Raw genomic sequence first — 17,538 nt, forward strand, 5'->3', positions numbered from 1 at the left:
CTTTGAAGAGACAGGGCAGAGAGTAGGTTGCAGAGTTAGAAATCAGCTATTGACTTGCTTTCCTCCAGCTCTTTCCCAGATAAACTAGATGGCCTAGAAAAACCATGAAGATACAAGAATTTAGATCAAAACACAGCAATTCAGTTCTATTCATCATAGCAATTAACTATTTATTTAAGAGCTACTATGAACAGAAATACTCTGTAAATATTTGGAAAATATTCCGTTCTCATTTACTTTGCAAACTTCCCACAGCCCCATACTGAATGCTTGATGGCTCTATCATTAAGAGGTCTCTTCAAACTTTTGTGCTACTTTGGACTGCCTCAAATAATTAAAAATCCACCTATATCTGCTGTCAGCCCTCCAAGGATGAGAAAGCTTCTTGTTCATTTGCTTTTGATAAATACAGGCCACCACTTGGATTCAGAAATTATAGGGAGACCCTCCTTTCTTGAATTGCAGGGAGTAGTTACAACTCTCGTTGTACTAACATTGTTCACATATGCATTCACTACTTTTTGTGAAGAATATAGTTATTGTAACATAATAACCAGGTGCAAACCTAAACATGAGAACCATGTTTGATGCAAAGATGACACTGAACAATAATCATTCCTGACAATATAATATCAACATACTATGTCTCTAATGCAATTGCCCTCTGCTTTTGCTCTTCTATATCTATCAATTCATGTAAGAATAAAAACCATTATGTGACTGAGAATATTTGTGGATTACAGATAAATATACATATTTACAAATAGTAGCTATATTAAGAACCACATCAAAGGAGAAATAATAAGCAATTATCCAAGTAACTTTCAGATTTCCAGTTCAATGACTTAGATATAATTGTTTGTTGTAATTACAATGCATTTAACATGCATTCTGATTCATGAATTTAGCTACCCTGATTTAACCTTACAGCTAACCAAGTCTCTTTAATGTTCAGCCTTTTAAGAACAGCAGTGGTAGCCCTATGAATGTATAGACAAATGGGGAATTGTCTATAAAACATCAACATACCATTTTAATTTTTCCTTAAACCTCAGAGTAATAATGAAAACTAATTATATTATGTTTTTACAGTATGTTATTTATAGTCTATTTTACAGATATTTATGGACTTCTCTGATTTCCATTGTGTTTGTAATACAAGAGACAATGAACATTTCAAAGCTTGTGCTAGTGACGAACGCCATTAGCTGTAACAGTTCTAATGCGTAGTCTTATAAATCTAGTAAAATATACTGTTCACTTTTACATATTTTGTTGAGTTAGTTTCAAGAGAAATTGAAATATGTTAAAGTTAGGCTGAATTAATTGTAAACCTATTTAATATTTTTGCATGATTCTTTAGACTGTCTTTGGTGGTTACTTGGTTGTCAATGCTCATCAACTACCATTACAAATAATACTGTAAAAATATGTGATTAATTTAGCTAAATTTAGTGATTCTATGATTAGTGATTTGTTGTTCTTGCTTTTCATAGCAGAGTTTTAAGTGAAATCATGAGTAGATTTTCTATTTTTTCATTTATTCCATCTGATTTAGAAACATGAAATAATATTATTAATCCTTCCAGCAATCTCTCCTACAATGAGGTTGCCAAGAAAATTGCTGTTTGGTATCATCCACTTTGTAGTTAGAATTTCTGTGGCATTTAGGTGCACAGAAATTAATAACTTTTTATTTCAAATCCAATAGCTGTTACTGGAGCATTTGGAGTGCCTTGTCTCAAGACACGAAAGGTCCCTGAGGATGACAGTGGTGAAACGGCAAGCACAGTCTCCCTCAGGAGTTTCTAGTGAAGTTGAGGTCCTCAAAGCTCTGAAATCTCTGTTTGAGCACCACAAGGCTTTGGATGAAAAGGTACAGTATGAGAAAAAAGCTTACTAAATACACTCTTTAACTTGCTTAATTGTGCTTTATGATGCAGCAGAACAACAGCATTGTTTGTTTACTCCTTGGAATAAATCCTGCACTTAGAGCATTTACAGGTATCCAGAGAAATCCGTCAGAATGTCTGGCCAATAGCTGTAATGCACTTGAGGTCACTTCAGCTATCTTTTGTAGACAATAGAAGTGACTTTTCAAATTAAGCAAATCTCACCCCTACCAGACATGCTTCTCCTATTTAGCACTAAATAAAGATGACCCTGTGGAATTTATTGGGTGTAAAATGTGCTTTTAAGTTATGGCCATGAAAATGTAGGTACGTCACAAATTTTGAAAACAAACAGAGAGGCAGAATGAGATGTTCCTGACTACATAAGGGAACTTGGCTCTTAGATATTTTTAGGAAAATCTACGTTTCGGAGGTCTTTTTAGCCTTTGCTACATAAGGACAATGTTCCCTTTACAAGTAACCTAACCTAATATAAGTATTACGTTCTTCATTATCAGAGGTAATGAAGGGCCTGCAGAATCAAGGTAAAAACCACTAATAACTGCATCAAGTCATGCTAATTAAGAGGGTCTTTCCACTGCATTCCTCATGTATCCTGTGCTGGAAAGACTATTTCATGTGAAACAGGCTTTGTACAACTATCAATTATCACCTTGAGTATTGCATACATGAATTCAGAATCTAGTTCATGTCTAGAAACAATATGCCCAGAAGGTGATGTGTCTGAATTAGTAAGTGCCTCAGAACTACATATGCAGGGAGCATGTGAGAAACGGCTCATGAGCAAAGAACCTCGTTCCTTAAGGGGTCTGATTTGGCTGATTTGCTCATTGCTGCTGCTGAGTTGCTTCTCTGTTTGAGATGGTTAGGTAAGCAGGGATGACATTGTGCAGCACAGCGTCTGAAACCATTGACTGCACAGATGAGCTGCATTGTATAGAGCCAGTTTAATGGTCTCACAGTAATAAATTCACCTTTTTTAAACTCAGAAATATACTCAGAATGTTGAATATGTTTAAGGAACTGAGTTAGCTGTAGATATATAGTAATATATATATCATTGGTAATGAAGGGATGAGACACTGTGGGTTATGAGTCATGCTGGGTTAACTATCAGGTTCAAAGTTAAATAAATTTAAGGAACTTAGACTAAATCAAAACTTGTTATGTGTTTAAGTATATCTTTTGGGTTATATGGTCTACTCAGATATCATGAAAGCATCTTTAAAGAAAATCTAGAAAAGGAAATATAATGACTTATAGCCACTGTAATAAGCTTTTGGATGTCATTAAGACTTTAAAAATCCTGTATTGTTAAAAGGATCTTTTGAGGATTGATGGGGTTTATGGTCTGAGCTTTCATCTTTCATCCAGCTTTAAAAATCGATAAACTAGGGTAGGGAACTCTCCAGCTTTTATACTTTTTGACATTGTGTTGGAAAAGTATGAGAAATAGTACGAACTAAACCTGAAATAGATTCTGATTATTCAACAGTTGTGTACCTCTTACATATCTTCCTTTTTGAACACTTAGTGTTTTGGTACTATGCGGTTTATTTTACATCCCATTTTGAAAATCATTGTACAGAATTAGATTGAAGCTACATGTAATATTTTGGCTTATATTATAGAAAACTTTTATTTACATTGTTGAAAATCTATCTTTACATTATTTTAAATGTAACTGGTTAAAATCAGTATTCAGCACATTAAAAAATTTTGGAATGACACAGGTAGACATTTTATGCATCTAATTGATGCTTGTCCCAGTGGTAATGACAATTATCACTGTAGAAAAGTCAACCATCTGCAATCATGTTAACAGAAGATGTGCTCCATTATAAAACAAGTTATAAAATTGATTGGTCAAAATTACTTTTTCCTACATGCTCTTTCCCTATGTGTGGAACCTTTTTTATTTTGATGCAATAAATCATAATTTTACTATAAAACATTCTGAGATAAGTCAATAAAACAGTTTAATAAATTATTTTAAAATAATTTGTTATAAATCCAGCGCATATTATTTTCAAGTACATATCCTATATAAAAATACCTGGTTTTGTTATAGTGTCTCTGGAAGGATTGGATCAAAGACATTGCATATATCGCCCAGATACTTGATAATATAATGCCTTCACAAATTGTCAGCATTATGGTGATTTTTATTTAAAAATAATGAAAGTAAAAAAGGCTGCATGCGCCCAAATGTGCTAAAAATTTTTTATGGCATGTGAGTCATAGATTCTGCATGGTGACTGAAAAACTATGTAAGTTAGATTTGTTTCAGACCCTTCAGAAATAAGATATCAATCCACCTGTAAAAATGCATTGAAGGTTTTCAGGGATTAGTAGAACAATGTGGCTTGGACCTCCTCAGAGACATCTGGCCCAACCTCCTGCTCAAAGCATGGCCAGCTGTTTCAGGTTGTTTAGGGTCCTGTCCCATTACTTCTGAATATTTCTAGGCAGAAAACATATTTCGGTGTTTCATCACCCTCGCTGTAATTTTTTCCCATAATAGCTATCTGGAGTTTCTGTTGTTGAGTGTTGTATCTGTTCCCTCTTGTCCTGCCACTCTGCATCTGCAAGAAGAAGCTGGCTTTATTTCTTGCACAGCTTCTGGTTAGCTGGTTGTAGACAGCAATGAGATCTCCCACAAACCTTTCCTTCTTCACTTTGACCAGACCCAGCTCTCTCAGCCTGTCTCATATGCTATGACCAGCCCATGGCCAACTTTGTGGGCCTTCATTGAAATCTGCCAATATCTTTCTTCTACCAGGAAGCCTGAAACCAGATGCAGCCTCAAAAGTCTGGAGGAAAATAATAATTTCCTCCAACCCATTGGCCAAACTGTGTGCTGGCCTTTTTCACCATTCGGTCTCTTCTGCAAAACTGCTTTCTCTTCCCAAAGCCTGCCTCATTCCCTACGGTTATGCCTTTTGTGGCAATGGGATGCCACACGGACTTTGTGTTACTGATCACAAACCTCTGAACCTTGCAGTCCAGTCAATTTTCTATGCACCATGGAATCCATTTCACCAATTCTTATCTCTCAATTTTCTCTAGGGATAAATGGAAGATCTTGCAGAAAACCTCAGTAAGGCAAAGTAAAACACATTCACTGTTCTCTTCTGATCCATGGTGCCAGTCCTCTCATCATACAAGGCAGTAAGGTTGGCCAGATATCATTTGGTTTTGACAAAGCCACACTGGCTCTCCCCAGTCACCATCTTGTCCTTTTATGTGCCCAAAAATGCTTCTTGGAAGATTTGCTCTATAACCTTACCTGCATTGGCCAGCTTGTACTTTCCTGGATCTTCCCAGGATAACTCCTCTATTTCATGATGATGGACACAACATTTTTGAGTTTTCCACTCATGAGGAATCTCCCTCACTTCCACTACTTTCAAAGTTGAAAAAGGCCTTAACTATGATGAACTGATCAAGTCTCTTGGCATCCTTGCATGGAGTCAATCTACTGTCTTTGGCTTATGTATGTCTTGTCTTCCTGTATTGTGGGTAATGCTTCACTCACACAGACTCTGCTGCTGTGCTCAGGGAGGCCTGCAGGCAGAACCTCACAGTAAAACTGAGGCAAAAAAACATGATATATGATACACTGATGTCACAGCAAAATAAATCAGAAAATGCACACAAAGCTGAAGTAGGCTAATGGATAAAGAGTAATAAAAACTGTCAAAAGTGCACTGGAAATGTATCATGATTCTTTGCAAATGAATAATGAAAACTTTAATTTTTTTCTTCACAAAAAAATTTTGACACTGAAACTATTAATGTAGCTGTTACATTCTTGGAAAAGCATAACAAAATATTTTCATAAAATTTTTGCCCTTTAAACTAACAAAAATATGAAGAAAATATTAAAATTCTTCCTAAATGCAAATTTTCTTTCATGTTTTCACTTCCTACACTAAAACATCCTGAAGGGTAACAAGCTCTGCCACAAAACTTGACTGATCATGAAAGGATTGCTACATGCACAGTACAAAAACTACAAAACCATCCTCATTACTATAACAAAATGCAATGAAACCTACTAACAGATTGGAAAGTGAGAAATAAAATATATCCATTTCTAAGCAGGCCTACTTAAGTATGGAAAGAATCTGGAATGATACCTTAACCTTTTTCAAAGCCTATTGGCTTTCTATATATTACGTGAAACCTGGGCTTTGCTTTTACCTTTTGTCCAAAAGATAGATCACCACAGAGAGATCACAGCTGTGATTGCATTATTCTGAGAAAACATGGCTATCATTGCAGTTATTTCAGTGTCTGACAGCTCCTTCAGCATCCCTCTCATTATCCCCATACCCCAACCCTGGAGAATGGAAGCTTGTCATGACCTTCCTGTGTGAGAGACAGTCCTGTTTGGCTGAACCCAGTAGGTACCTCCTAGTAAGTAGGCAGTAGTAAGAATATGCTTTTAGTCTTACCCCATTATTTTTATGAGATCTTAGCAGCGCCAAACAAAAGTCTTTACAGACTATTTTTGCAGTTTTAGTGTATTTTGGGAGAATTTTCGCTTTAGGGCATGAGGATAATCAAAGACTGAATTTAGTTTAGAAATATTCACCATTTTATGTGTCCCTCAGAGAAATTTCATTATGTCTTCTTGGATAAGCTGTGTCACAGCAAATGAAATTGATACCACACTAACCATATTTATTATTATTATTATTATTATTATTATCATTATTATTATTTAGAAATGTAATTTGACAGAAACTATACATATTTTCAAAAAAATTTTGTATATCTAATTATTCTAACATTTTCAGAAATACAATAAAAAAGCACATGGGCAGTTCTGCTAGCAATTTTACATTTTCAGCATATCAGAAGTTAAATTCAGCAACTGTTATACCTAAGTATAAGGTTAGGTTATATCTCACAAACAACAAGCATTGTTAAAAAAAATGTGAAGTTTTAAACACTAGAACTCAGGAGTGATTGGGAGTAGGACCAATGTGAAATTCTGACTTAACATTTCTTATAGCCTTTGCTATTGCACAAGTCAGTTGAAATTCGCAGCAGTATTTGTAAAGTGAAAACCTCCCTTCAGTTATTCACCCTGTCCTTCTTAATGCTACAGTTGTCCTTCTTAATGCTACAGTTCTCAAATACTTCTCTTACCACTGCTAAGTAGCTGATATCTTTCTTTGTTGTGTTTTTTTTCATGCAATGAAAAGTTGTGGAACTAATGTAAGACAGCACTATGAAATATTTTGTGATACTATATATGAATATACATGGAATTGTTTGTAAAAGAGCAAGCGATGACAATATTTTCTAGAAATCATTACAACTGAATAAAAAACAGAACCTCATGTTAACTTCATGGTTAGAATAGACATTTAGTATAGAGTAGGTCAGGAAGTACATTGTCCCTATATGCAATTCAGGAAGAACAAAAGACAGAAAAATTATTACCTTACTCGTGCCATTCTATAATTATAGTTAACTTCTAATATCTGTCCAAACATGTTTGTTGTTCTGCAGGCATTTTTTCTATTTTGGGTTCAACATTTAAAATGTGCATTTGGAAAGAAGAAACTGAAGCAACTTCTCCAAACCCAGTTTTTTGGTCAGTGTTATGAGAAAAATGTCCAGTTGATCTTCCCAGTGGAAAGCAGCTACCGGATGTTACTGTCTTAGCTAACAATCAAAACCCCACTGGTTCTCTTAAGATTAATTAATGGCAGAAAAGTATACTTAATATTCTTGCAAATAAAATTAGCCTATTCGTGTCATCGTTGTCACTATCTTTTTATTTATTAAAAGGTAACAAGGAGAACTTTTATTCAATAGACTGCTCATGGAAAAAAGTGATTAAATCCTAGTGTGCAAGTGTTTTTTTTAAAAGCTCTTTATGGGCTGCAGATCTGAAGAGAATGAAGAAAAAATTTGACAGCAAGCAAAAAAGTGGGAAGCTGTTGCTAGGAGACAGAGAAAGATGGGTGATATTTTGCACTGACAGCAGTGCTAACATGACATTGACTATGTTACATTTAAAGATAACGTGGTTGCATTTAAAAGCCAGAAGAATACCCAGTCATCTGGGCATATGTTGGATACACCCTCTAGCATGGAGAGAGCAACCCTTTTCTGCTGTGTCTGTGACACTACAATCATAAAATCACAAAACCGTTTTGACTGAAAGAAATAATTAAAAATCACCTAGTTTGAACTCACTGCCGTGTTAGGGACACCATTCACTGGACCATGTTGCTCTAGGCCCCATCCAAACTGGCCTTGAGCACTTCCAGGGACGGGGCATTCACAGCTTATCTGGGCAACCTCTTCCAGTATCTCACCACCTTCACAGTAAATAATTTCTTCCCATTATCTAATCTAAATCTGTCCTCTTTCAGTTTGAATCCATTGCACCTTGTTCCGTCACTACCTGCCCTTGTAAAAAGTTCCTCTTCAGCTCTCTTGTAAGCCCTTTTAGAAACTGGAAGTTCTCCCCAGAGCCTTCTATTCTCCAGGTATTTGTCCTTTAAAAATGCTTATGATAGCATTTCTGTTAGATCAGTTGACATCTGATTAGTCTTACTTAGTGAAACCTTTTTTTAGTAAAGCTCTATCATGTGCCCAAGAAAATACAAATACATTGAAGAATCATATGAAATTTAAGCAGTGTAACTTCTGAAGTGATACACATGATCTCACTAAGATAATTCTTATGAACTATAGTTACTCACTTGCTGTCACTTCCAGAAAATAGAAAACAGTATAATATACTAATCATGAATTTGTATTCATCATATTAAAAAAAAAAAAAATTGTCGGATAAAAATAGTTGGCATTTATTCCAGTTCCTTTTTCTTTAACAAGATAATGATCTGGAATAATACTCTTTCCCACATCTTTCAGAATGAAGATGGTTCTATTTGGAATTTTTTTGCTCTAAACATAAATTTGAAGAGGGAATCCAATAAAAAATCCTTTGCAATACATTTGTGTATGACTGAGAAAGAAATGTAAAATGAGAAATAAAGTTAGTGCTTCTGGATTGTAAAGCAGAACAGATTTCTCCTTCTGATTGGAGTGCGGATGTAATTCTTTATTTTTTTTCTAATAGAATCAAAGATTTCTCTCAATTTTAATAGCTGTTATTTATGTTTGAAAATGAAGAATTAGTTGCAACATTTCCAATGTCACTGTGGCAAATGCGAATCTGAATTTGTTGTTCACTGGTCAGATGAAAGGAAAAAATATATTTTCTGTGCCAAGGCAGAGTTGGTTTCAGTTCCTTTAGCAACTGCTAGATTCAGAGAACAAATAAGAGCCATCAGACTGCAATTTTGGTTAAGTCATTATAAAAAAAGGCAGTGTATTAACTGTGTACGTGGAAGGGAGGTGAGGTAAGGTAAGGCAAGGCAGGACAAAGGAAACAGCTTCCAACTGTTGCTCGGTGTTACACTGGTACTGTTCAGTGTTGTCACTGACAATAGGCCAAGAATGAAAATAAATGTATTTGAATATAACAGCTTGATAGTCAGAATAGAAACGTTAATTCTCTACCTAGTTTTGCTGAAGTGCCATATAAAAATCGTGTCTCTGGAGCTGTCTGTTGTTTACAGGGAGTGTTGTTTTCAAGCTCTAAAATGGCTGTATAAAACCCACTAGGATTCAGTTCTACAGTGCCAGAGTGTGTAAAGTTTAAGGATCATTCTTCTTGTTCCAGCTTCTCTTAGAGCTGTGACATCCTCAGTAATGTGGCCTAGTTGGTTTGCAAATTCTAACACCCTTCAAAGTGAGTGTCAGTGTTAGACATATTATAACGTATTTTTTAAAATACATGCTCCTTTATAAAACACTTGGGCTTGAATACATAGATGTTTCAGAAAAAATTTCAAGTTGCCAACTCATTGTATTTCATTTTGACTTTTTACAACTGCCTGCTTGTGAATTTTCTCTCAATCATCCTGTCCCAAAGCAGCGCTTGCAGCCAAAGAGATTGAAGCCAGAAACATGATTGTAATTTTTCCGCGTTTTTTTTATCTAATCTGATACTTTCCTTAAGAAGTTTCTCTCTACCAGCTCCCATAGTGATTAGAGAGGTTGAAATCGGGCTTCTCTACACCCCTCACTGGTTGTGTTTAATAAAGTATGTAAAAAGGAACATAAGCCTCAAAGTACTGCATAAGAAACTATGCAGTAGTTGCATTTGTTAGAAAGGCTGAATAGTTTTAAGTGTTCATTTCCTGAATATGTATTTCATCTTTAAATTTAGTCACTTTTAAAGTCAAGTGAATATGCTATGTTTTAGTTTTGCTAAATAATTTTCATCTACTAAAATCTAATTCATTCTTGGGATATAGTGAATCTGTTAGCAAAATCTCACTTCTATCAGTAGTAAAGGAAAATGAAGTATGTAAGGAAATGTATTATTTATTAGACTAAGAGCTGTCACCAGAAAAAATACTAAAGTGTTAAGACATATAAAACCGTTTTAGGGATCTCCTGTATTTGTCAAGGATGTGAAAGCAATGAGAACATGTTATGTTGCTTTGTGCATGAAAGACTGATTTTGTTTTGCTTTGTTTTCCAGCTACATCCCTTGGTCTAATAGAGTATGCTACCTTACCCTACAAACATTGCTAATAGCCTTAAACATCCATGGATCAGCAGCTGGAGCAGCATTGCTGTGGTGTAGCTGGATCATGAAAAGAAGTACACCTTAAGTGTTGATTGATTAGCCAGGTTATAAAGTTGTTTCTTGTGAGGCGCCTAGTGAAGTTATGTAGCTTCAGAGGGTCCCTGAACAGTCAGGACAGAGAGTCACACACCGCACTGGAGGTCACTTCAGGTCTGATTTGCCTTTGATTGTACTGGGAGACTGTAACTGCATTGCCAGCTTAGGTTACATGAGCTACATGAGCTGACAATGAGGCAGAGCACTCAAATCAGCTATGAATATGTCTTCGGACATATTTAGTATTAAGCTAGTATTAACTATTAATGATCAATATTTAGCGACAATTAAAATACTAGTAGTAATAATAATTGAGATCATAATAGTCCTTAGAACAGAAGAGGTTATTGATGAAAATGGTGCAAACACAGAGGAACTTTCCACTTACGAGAGTGTACATTGTTTATGACTTTTTGCAAAACTGAAACAAATGCATGATGATATAAAAATCTCTAGTATATGTGCCTGAAGGCAATGCTGAAAGTTATTTTTCAATGAATTTATTGCATTCAGTTACTATAAACAGTTTAGTTATCTTCCACGGAGTGAACTTAAAACATCTGCAAATGTTTTTTTCCTTATCCTTTGTAAAAGATGTTTCTGAAAGTTTTATTTTTATGCCAAATGTGGTCTTAAATATTTTCGTTTGCTGTGTATTCTATAAAATTAGAGGCAGACTGTGGAACAGCAGTGTGGCATTTAAAGTTTGACACCTCTTTTAATGGGTTAAGTTTTCCTGTAGTTAGGTTTAAATGTTTACTACACAGTATGTCTCATGAAAGAGTTCAACACACATGCCTGCAAATGGAGTGGCAGGGCATACAGTAGAGCATATGGCAGATTATATAATCTTTAAAGACTAATAGAAATTACGTTACTGCACATATTTTGATTTTTCTTCTAGGTAAGGGAACGACTGAGGGTTTCTTTAGAAAGAGTCTCTGCACTGGAAGAAGAACTAGCTGCTGCTAACCAGGAGGTAACATAAAACACTTTCTCCCCTTTTGAGGTTAAATCTCTCTAATACTCTGTCCCATGTGTTCCCTGTCACTTTCCTCAAAACTGTCAGAAAAAAACCCCAATAAAACAAACAAACAAACAAACCAAAACCAAACCAAAGAAAAAATTACATTCTGAGTAAGCTTCTCAGTGAGGTTTGTTTAAGGTGGTTGTAAGATTAATACAACCTTCTGTTTAGTTCTTTATTCCCTTCTTCTCTTCCCTTGTGAGCAAGCTAAAATCCAAGAGCTAGTGACAGATTCCCACATTTCTTACTGGACTTGCAAAAGGAGTGAACCAACAAATATGTCAGATACTATAAACAATTCAGTAACCTGAATTTCCTTTTTACTATAAGTAAAACACACACACACTTATATATACTCATTATATAAATGTTAACATTGATGAAGGAAGGATTATGGATGACCATGAAATGTAGGTTTGTCTCTTCCCTTATAACTGCAGTGTATCATGGTGTACTGTGGTGCCATGTAACTATTGTGAACTTGGACAGGAGATTTTTTCCTCTTTGCAGACTGTTCTCTTTTGTTTGAAAGGGTGAACAGCAAAACATGTTGTTGTATTGAACAAACAGCTGTACACTACACACATATAGAAAGGAATTCTGCACCCTGGAAAGGTGATTTTGAGGCCACAAACTTTAAAAAATGAAGTCTTCTAGTCACTTTACTATTCCCATCATGTTCTGAATCCACCTGACGTGTGCTTTTAACACAATTAAAAATAAGCCAGATAAGCAAGTTGGATTAAAACTATTTTGGGTTATGGCCATTTTCTGATGTCATTTTATTCAGGCTTAAAACAGCAATTGAAAGAAGCCACAGACCATCTCAAATGCTACCAAATAATTCTTGAAAAGTAGAATACCCATAATTCAGAATAATGTGTGACAATGTAAAGTAGAATGTGAAAAATACTCCTAAAGTATTTTTTTACTAATTTAAACTGGAAAAGGTACTTTCTTAAAGTTACTTCTTAAAAACAGGATCTTCAATTGAGATATTAGTACTTCATTTTTTATAAGTATGATAAAATATAAACCTATTAATGTGCTATTTTGATTCATTCCTTTGTTCTCTGAAGTAAATGCACTTCATCTGCTCAAAAATAAGATTCTTCTTTCAGAAGGATCCAGAAAAGTTGTGTTCAAATTATCTAGTTACACTATGCTGTGTAATCTGTTATTTGCACTAGTGTTTGTTAAATAGCAAGCAGTCCTTTTGGTCAGTCAAACCAATGAGATGCATCGCACTCCTCCAGTCCCTCCTGCTCATGATCCAATTAAATCTAAGTTCACTTCACTGGGCATAGGATCAGGTCTTTAGAGCATTGCCTTGCTATTTGGAATTTTAAAAATTTAGTGAAACTTTTTTTGACAGTAAGGAATAAAAGCATGCACAATGAAATTAAATTGAAATAGGACTTCCATACCTTTTCTTGCCCCAAATCGTTAGAAATATTATGCCAAGTTTGTGTCTACGTGACACTAAAGACATATAGAAGGACACTGAATCAATGAAGCATAGCATAACCAATAACACAATCTGAATATTGTTCCAGTTTCCTTTGAGGGACTTTTGAAGCTGAAATTCATTTAAATAATAATGAAAAAAGAGTGAAATTGGAAGAGATGTTGAAGAGAACAAGTGGATTATTTTCAAACAGTTATGCATTTGAGCAAAAGTTCAGATAATTTTCACACAGTTATTTGAGTAAGACAAAATTAATTAGAACACTGTAGTATTTAAGTCTAGTTTTATGCTAAATTCCACAGTGAATACACAGGCAATAAAGCACTTAAAAAAATTATTGTATTATATATGAAAATAAATGGGCTAAGTTTCTAGGGGAATTGAATAGATGGTTTTCAGTAATTTCTGTATTCCTGTCTCAGTGTCTGTTCTCCCAGGAAAATTAATATTTTCTTTAATATCCATTTTCTCATTCTAAGAGTGTACTATATTCAGGACTATATCTAAACATAAACTGATAACAGTAAATTGGTTCCCTGATTTAACTAATTATGTTTCAGTATATGACAAGTATCAGATAAAAAGCAGTAGAAATGTGTATGTTAAGATATTACCTCTCTCTGAAAGCTTGTGGCTGTGGCTCTGACACAGCAACAGTGAGAAACTGCAGAAATTTATTGGAAATAAAAATAAAAAAGTAAAATAAAAAAAATTGGGAGAGAACAACTGTAGCTTTCCACCATTAGGTGGTAACTAAACTCTCATTTAACAGGCTTTGTGGCATATTACAGACATAACAAAGGGAGTGAAATCATCTGTAAATGGCAGAGCTGATTTCAGCTCTAGGTGCTAACACAGTCTTAAAAAGCACTTAATATTGGATAGGCAATAGAAACACACCTTGACTCTAAACTCCAGAGCAATTCAGATGGACATTTGGACCTGTTGGAGGAACTCAGCTTGTGTAGCTAATGTTTACCTGTAGTTACACAAGGATAACAGAGAAGGGTTTTCATCTTATAGGCTTATATTTTATTAAAGCTTATATTTTATTAAAGAGTGGATTAAAAATTCTTTAAATATATGTTTTCCTGGGGAAAAGGTTATTTGACTATATTTTATTTTGCTACAGCTGATTAGTGACTGTTGGAAGGGGCCATTGTACATAGCAGCAAACTGAATTGCTGTTAGTGAGTTTTTGTGCAGACAAGGGCAAGGTAACTGTCTACAGTAATAAAATTCCATGTTCATCCTGCATTTTTTTTCATTTCTGCTTACACTCAAGACCATTACTAGTTCACAACTGGCAGATGTCCTGTTCATTATGCCTGTTGTAGGTAAGATGAATAGAAGATACTGTTAACAATTTTTTTGAGAAATTTACCTCCTGTTTTTAATTAAAATTACTGTAAAACATAGCTACATTTGCTTACCCCTTGGGTGCTTTTAAAATTATGCTGGTTCTCATCTTCTTCGATGTAACCCATGGTCTCTTCAAATCATTTTATTGCTGAGGGTTATAATTTGCAGTTAGCAATTAGACAAGATGCAAGTGGGACATCCAATAACAAAGCTCAGTGGTATAATAGTGTTCTTCAAGGGAAATCTGATGTTTTTCAGTGAGTGTATGAATATTTGCAAAGCTGAACAACAATCTGCTAGCTAGATTCCTTTTTACATACTAATTTGAGATGAGTCTCATTGGCAAGAGAAGTGGGATGTGGGTTTATCTTCAGTTTTGTGATTCATGATCTTAATGGGATTTAACTTTAATGTTGAAAATACTGACAAGATAAAGACTTTTGTTCCACAGCTTTAGAAATACTCTTATTACCATTACAAATGTGAATCTTTGTTAAAAGTATGCTAAACTACACACATGCAAACAACACACTGAGGTTAGTCATTAATGCCATGTATTCCCAGAAACCCAAGTGCTAGCAGCTTTCACAGTTCAAGAACATATAGATTATAGACCATGACCCTTTTAGTGACACTTTTAAATCCATTTCTGCAGCAATGTGCAGTGTTAAATGGCAACTATTGCAGTTTCCATTAACAGATTTCCCTGTTTCCCAGAGCCTTCAACAAATAGTTCCAAAAAACAAAAAAACCTTTAAAGTTTTTTCCAAGGTTTTTTTGTAAAATCATGTTTTATACATAGTTAATACCATAATGGAATCATTATTTTTTAATGGCTGCATTTAATTTGCACATAAATTTTCTCCTGTTCATTTTAAACAATTATCGATCCCTTGCAACATCCTTTTGTGTTAATAAGAATCATATGATAAGTGGCATTCCAAAACCCTATTTTCTTTCTGGTTAATACACTGGTTTTTCCATCTTTCCTCATCTTTCCACAGTAGAAACTGTGGCATGAAAAATACAGCTTTACTTACATTTATTACCTCAAAGATACTCTTTAGGAACCTGGTAAACATTGGGACTGTAGAATATTAAATTAGAGAAACAACTGGTTTGACTACATATATCACTGTACTACCGTACACTTTTCCTCAGCATTTGTTCCAATTGCCAATGCTGTTTCCAAATGCCTATAATCTCTGACACATAGATTATATTTTAAAACACTCAAGCTTCCTTTTAAAGCCTTTTTGTTACAATTGCTTCTGCAGAGGTTTACTTGACTTTGAGGCTAAATTTAACTCCTGGAGCTCTCAGAGATCTTGCAGGAGTTTTCAATCATAGCTCACTGTTTCATGTAACTCATTATGTTCTCCTGTTTAGGCAGTGGGTTTCTTCCTGACAGTGGGTTAGTTTATTCATTACGGTGCCCTAATGTTAATTTTATAGCATTTATGAAAGCACTCATCACTGAAAAGAGAGGGTGGTTTGCAATTTCTGATTCCTTATGTTCCATACCAGAGACAGCAGAAAATGTATCCACTTATTCGGCAAAGAACTTCCAAATACCATGTTAATTGCCAAACTTCTGCTATTCAGGGCAAGTCAAGAAAACAGTAAAAAATGTAGTAAAACTTGTTACAGCTGAGGAAAGTTTTGACTCTAACCATGAGGGATGCTGCAGACATGACTGTGGTATCATAACTGCTAATGAAATATTCTATAGTATTTAATATGTATATGTATTTCAAAGTGAAATCTTAGCTAAATGTGGCATGTCATTTTTACCCATGGTTGCATATTTGTATGCCTAGCTTCTTCATTTACAGTTAGGTTAAGGCATCTTTTTTACAGGGGTTTCTTGTTGGCCTTAGGCTTGCTGTGTAAATACAGTTCAAAGTGATTTTTGAAGTAGAAGTTTTGTAAAAAGACTGGTTTGCTGGGAAAAATAGCATGTGCATTTGTTGAACATATAATTTACACAAAATTTCATCAATCCAGAATTCAGAAATTATAGATATCCAAACTTTGGATGAAACTGGGTGGAATTCAGGGACTTTGTTTTTCTGAAGGCCAGGCAGATGACTTATATCTATTTCTGGTGACTTGAGACATACATTTTTTTGCAAAGAATCTGAAACACCCTTCCTCTATAGTATCTCCTTTCACCATATTTTCTCAGAATCATGCCACTGCAAGTTACTGCTTTCTGAACTCTCTCCTACATGTTAATTTTTTTAAATGTCTTTTTAAGCTATAGATTTGCAGAGGTCTGACTCTAAAGAGATATTCTTTGTGGTCTGAACTTTAATTTTAAATGTCTGTGTACATGTAGCAAAATATATCTTTTCTGCAAAGTTGCACATAATTAAAAATATCTTGATTTCAAATGTAATTTTTAGATGCTATACATAATTGCTTTTTATTCTGTCTTTAACCTTAGTCATCTAGTTAAATGTTACCCCTGCAGAAAGTTATTGTTGCCCTTAAGTTTTAAATGTGGCAGTGATGCAAAATGATGATTTTTTTTTTGATGGTTATTTCTTATACTACATGCTTTACAGCATTCATTTATTTCTCTGCACATTGGAATTAGTATGTGTAGCATGGCAACTGAAGAGGTTGAAAATACAGCAGCACCGTATCCTTCATTGCCTAATTTTTTTACAAAGTGAAAAAGAACTAAGCACGAGAAATAGTCAGTTAAGTTGCCATAACTATTTCATTTTGTCCTCAATTAATTCTAATCTGAGTTCTCAGAGGAGAAAAAAAACCCACTAAAATCCTTTGTGGATATTCAGGGCAGCAGGACTGATTTTGCATTCGCATCTCTTTTTTTCACTAATTTCATGTTTCACTAAAATACAGAGCAGAATAGGTCTAAAATTCAACACATTTTCCAGATAGCAACTGAAGAACAATAATTTCTATTGACAAATATTGACATATTTGAAGTGAACATTACTACTGCATTTGCAAGAGTGGTTTCTTAGTACAACTTCCATAATCTTCTACCACAGAGAAAAATCTTCAT

At 34.7% G+C, this 17,538-nt stretch overlaps 1 protein-coding gene across 10 annotated transcripts in view; it reads left to right on the top strand.

Moving 5' to 3' along the window:
• PPFIA2 (PTPRF interacting protein alpha 2) overlaps positions 1-17,538 on the top strand; it is a 296,305-nt gene that overhangs the window by 185,561 nt on the left and 93,206 nt on the right. For 8 of the 10 annotated variants that reach the window (XM_032105306.1, XM_032105297.1, XM_032105298.1 and 5 more), the window contains 2 exons: positions 1,712-1,876; positions 11,546-11,620. In XM_032105306.1, the coding sequence (XP_031961197.1) occupies positions 1,712-1,876; positions 11,546-11,620 (240 nt within the window). The remainder of the gene's footprint in view (positions 1-1,711; positions 1,877-11,545; positions 11,621-17,538) is intronic. The other 2 variants (XM_032105300.1, XM_032105305.1) reach the window with 1 other exon arrangement.

The sequence above is a fragment of the Corvus moneduloides genome, chromosome 4, assembly GCF_009650955.1.
Source record: "Corvus moneduloides isolate bCorMon1 chromosome 4, bCorMon1.pri, whole genome shotgun sequence".
In the NCBI taxonomy this organism is placed as follows: domain Eukaryota; kingdom Metazoa; phylum Chordata; class Aves; order Passeriformes; family Corvidae; genus Corvus; species Corvus moneduloides.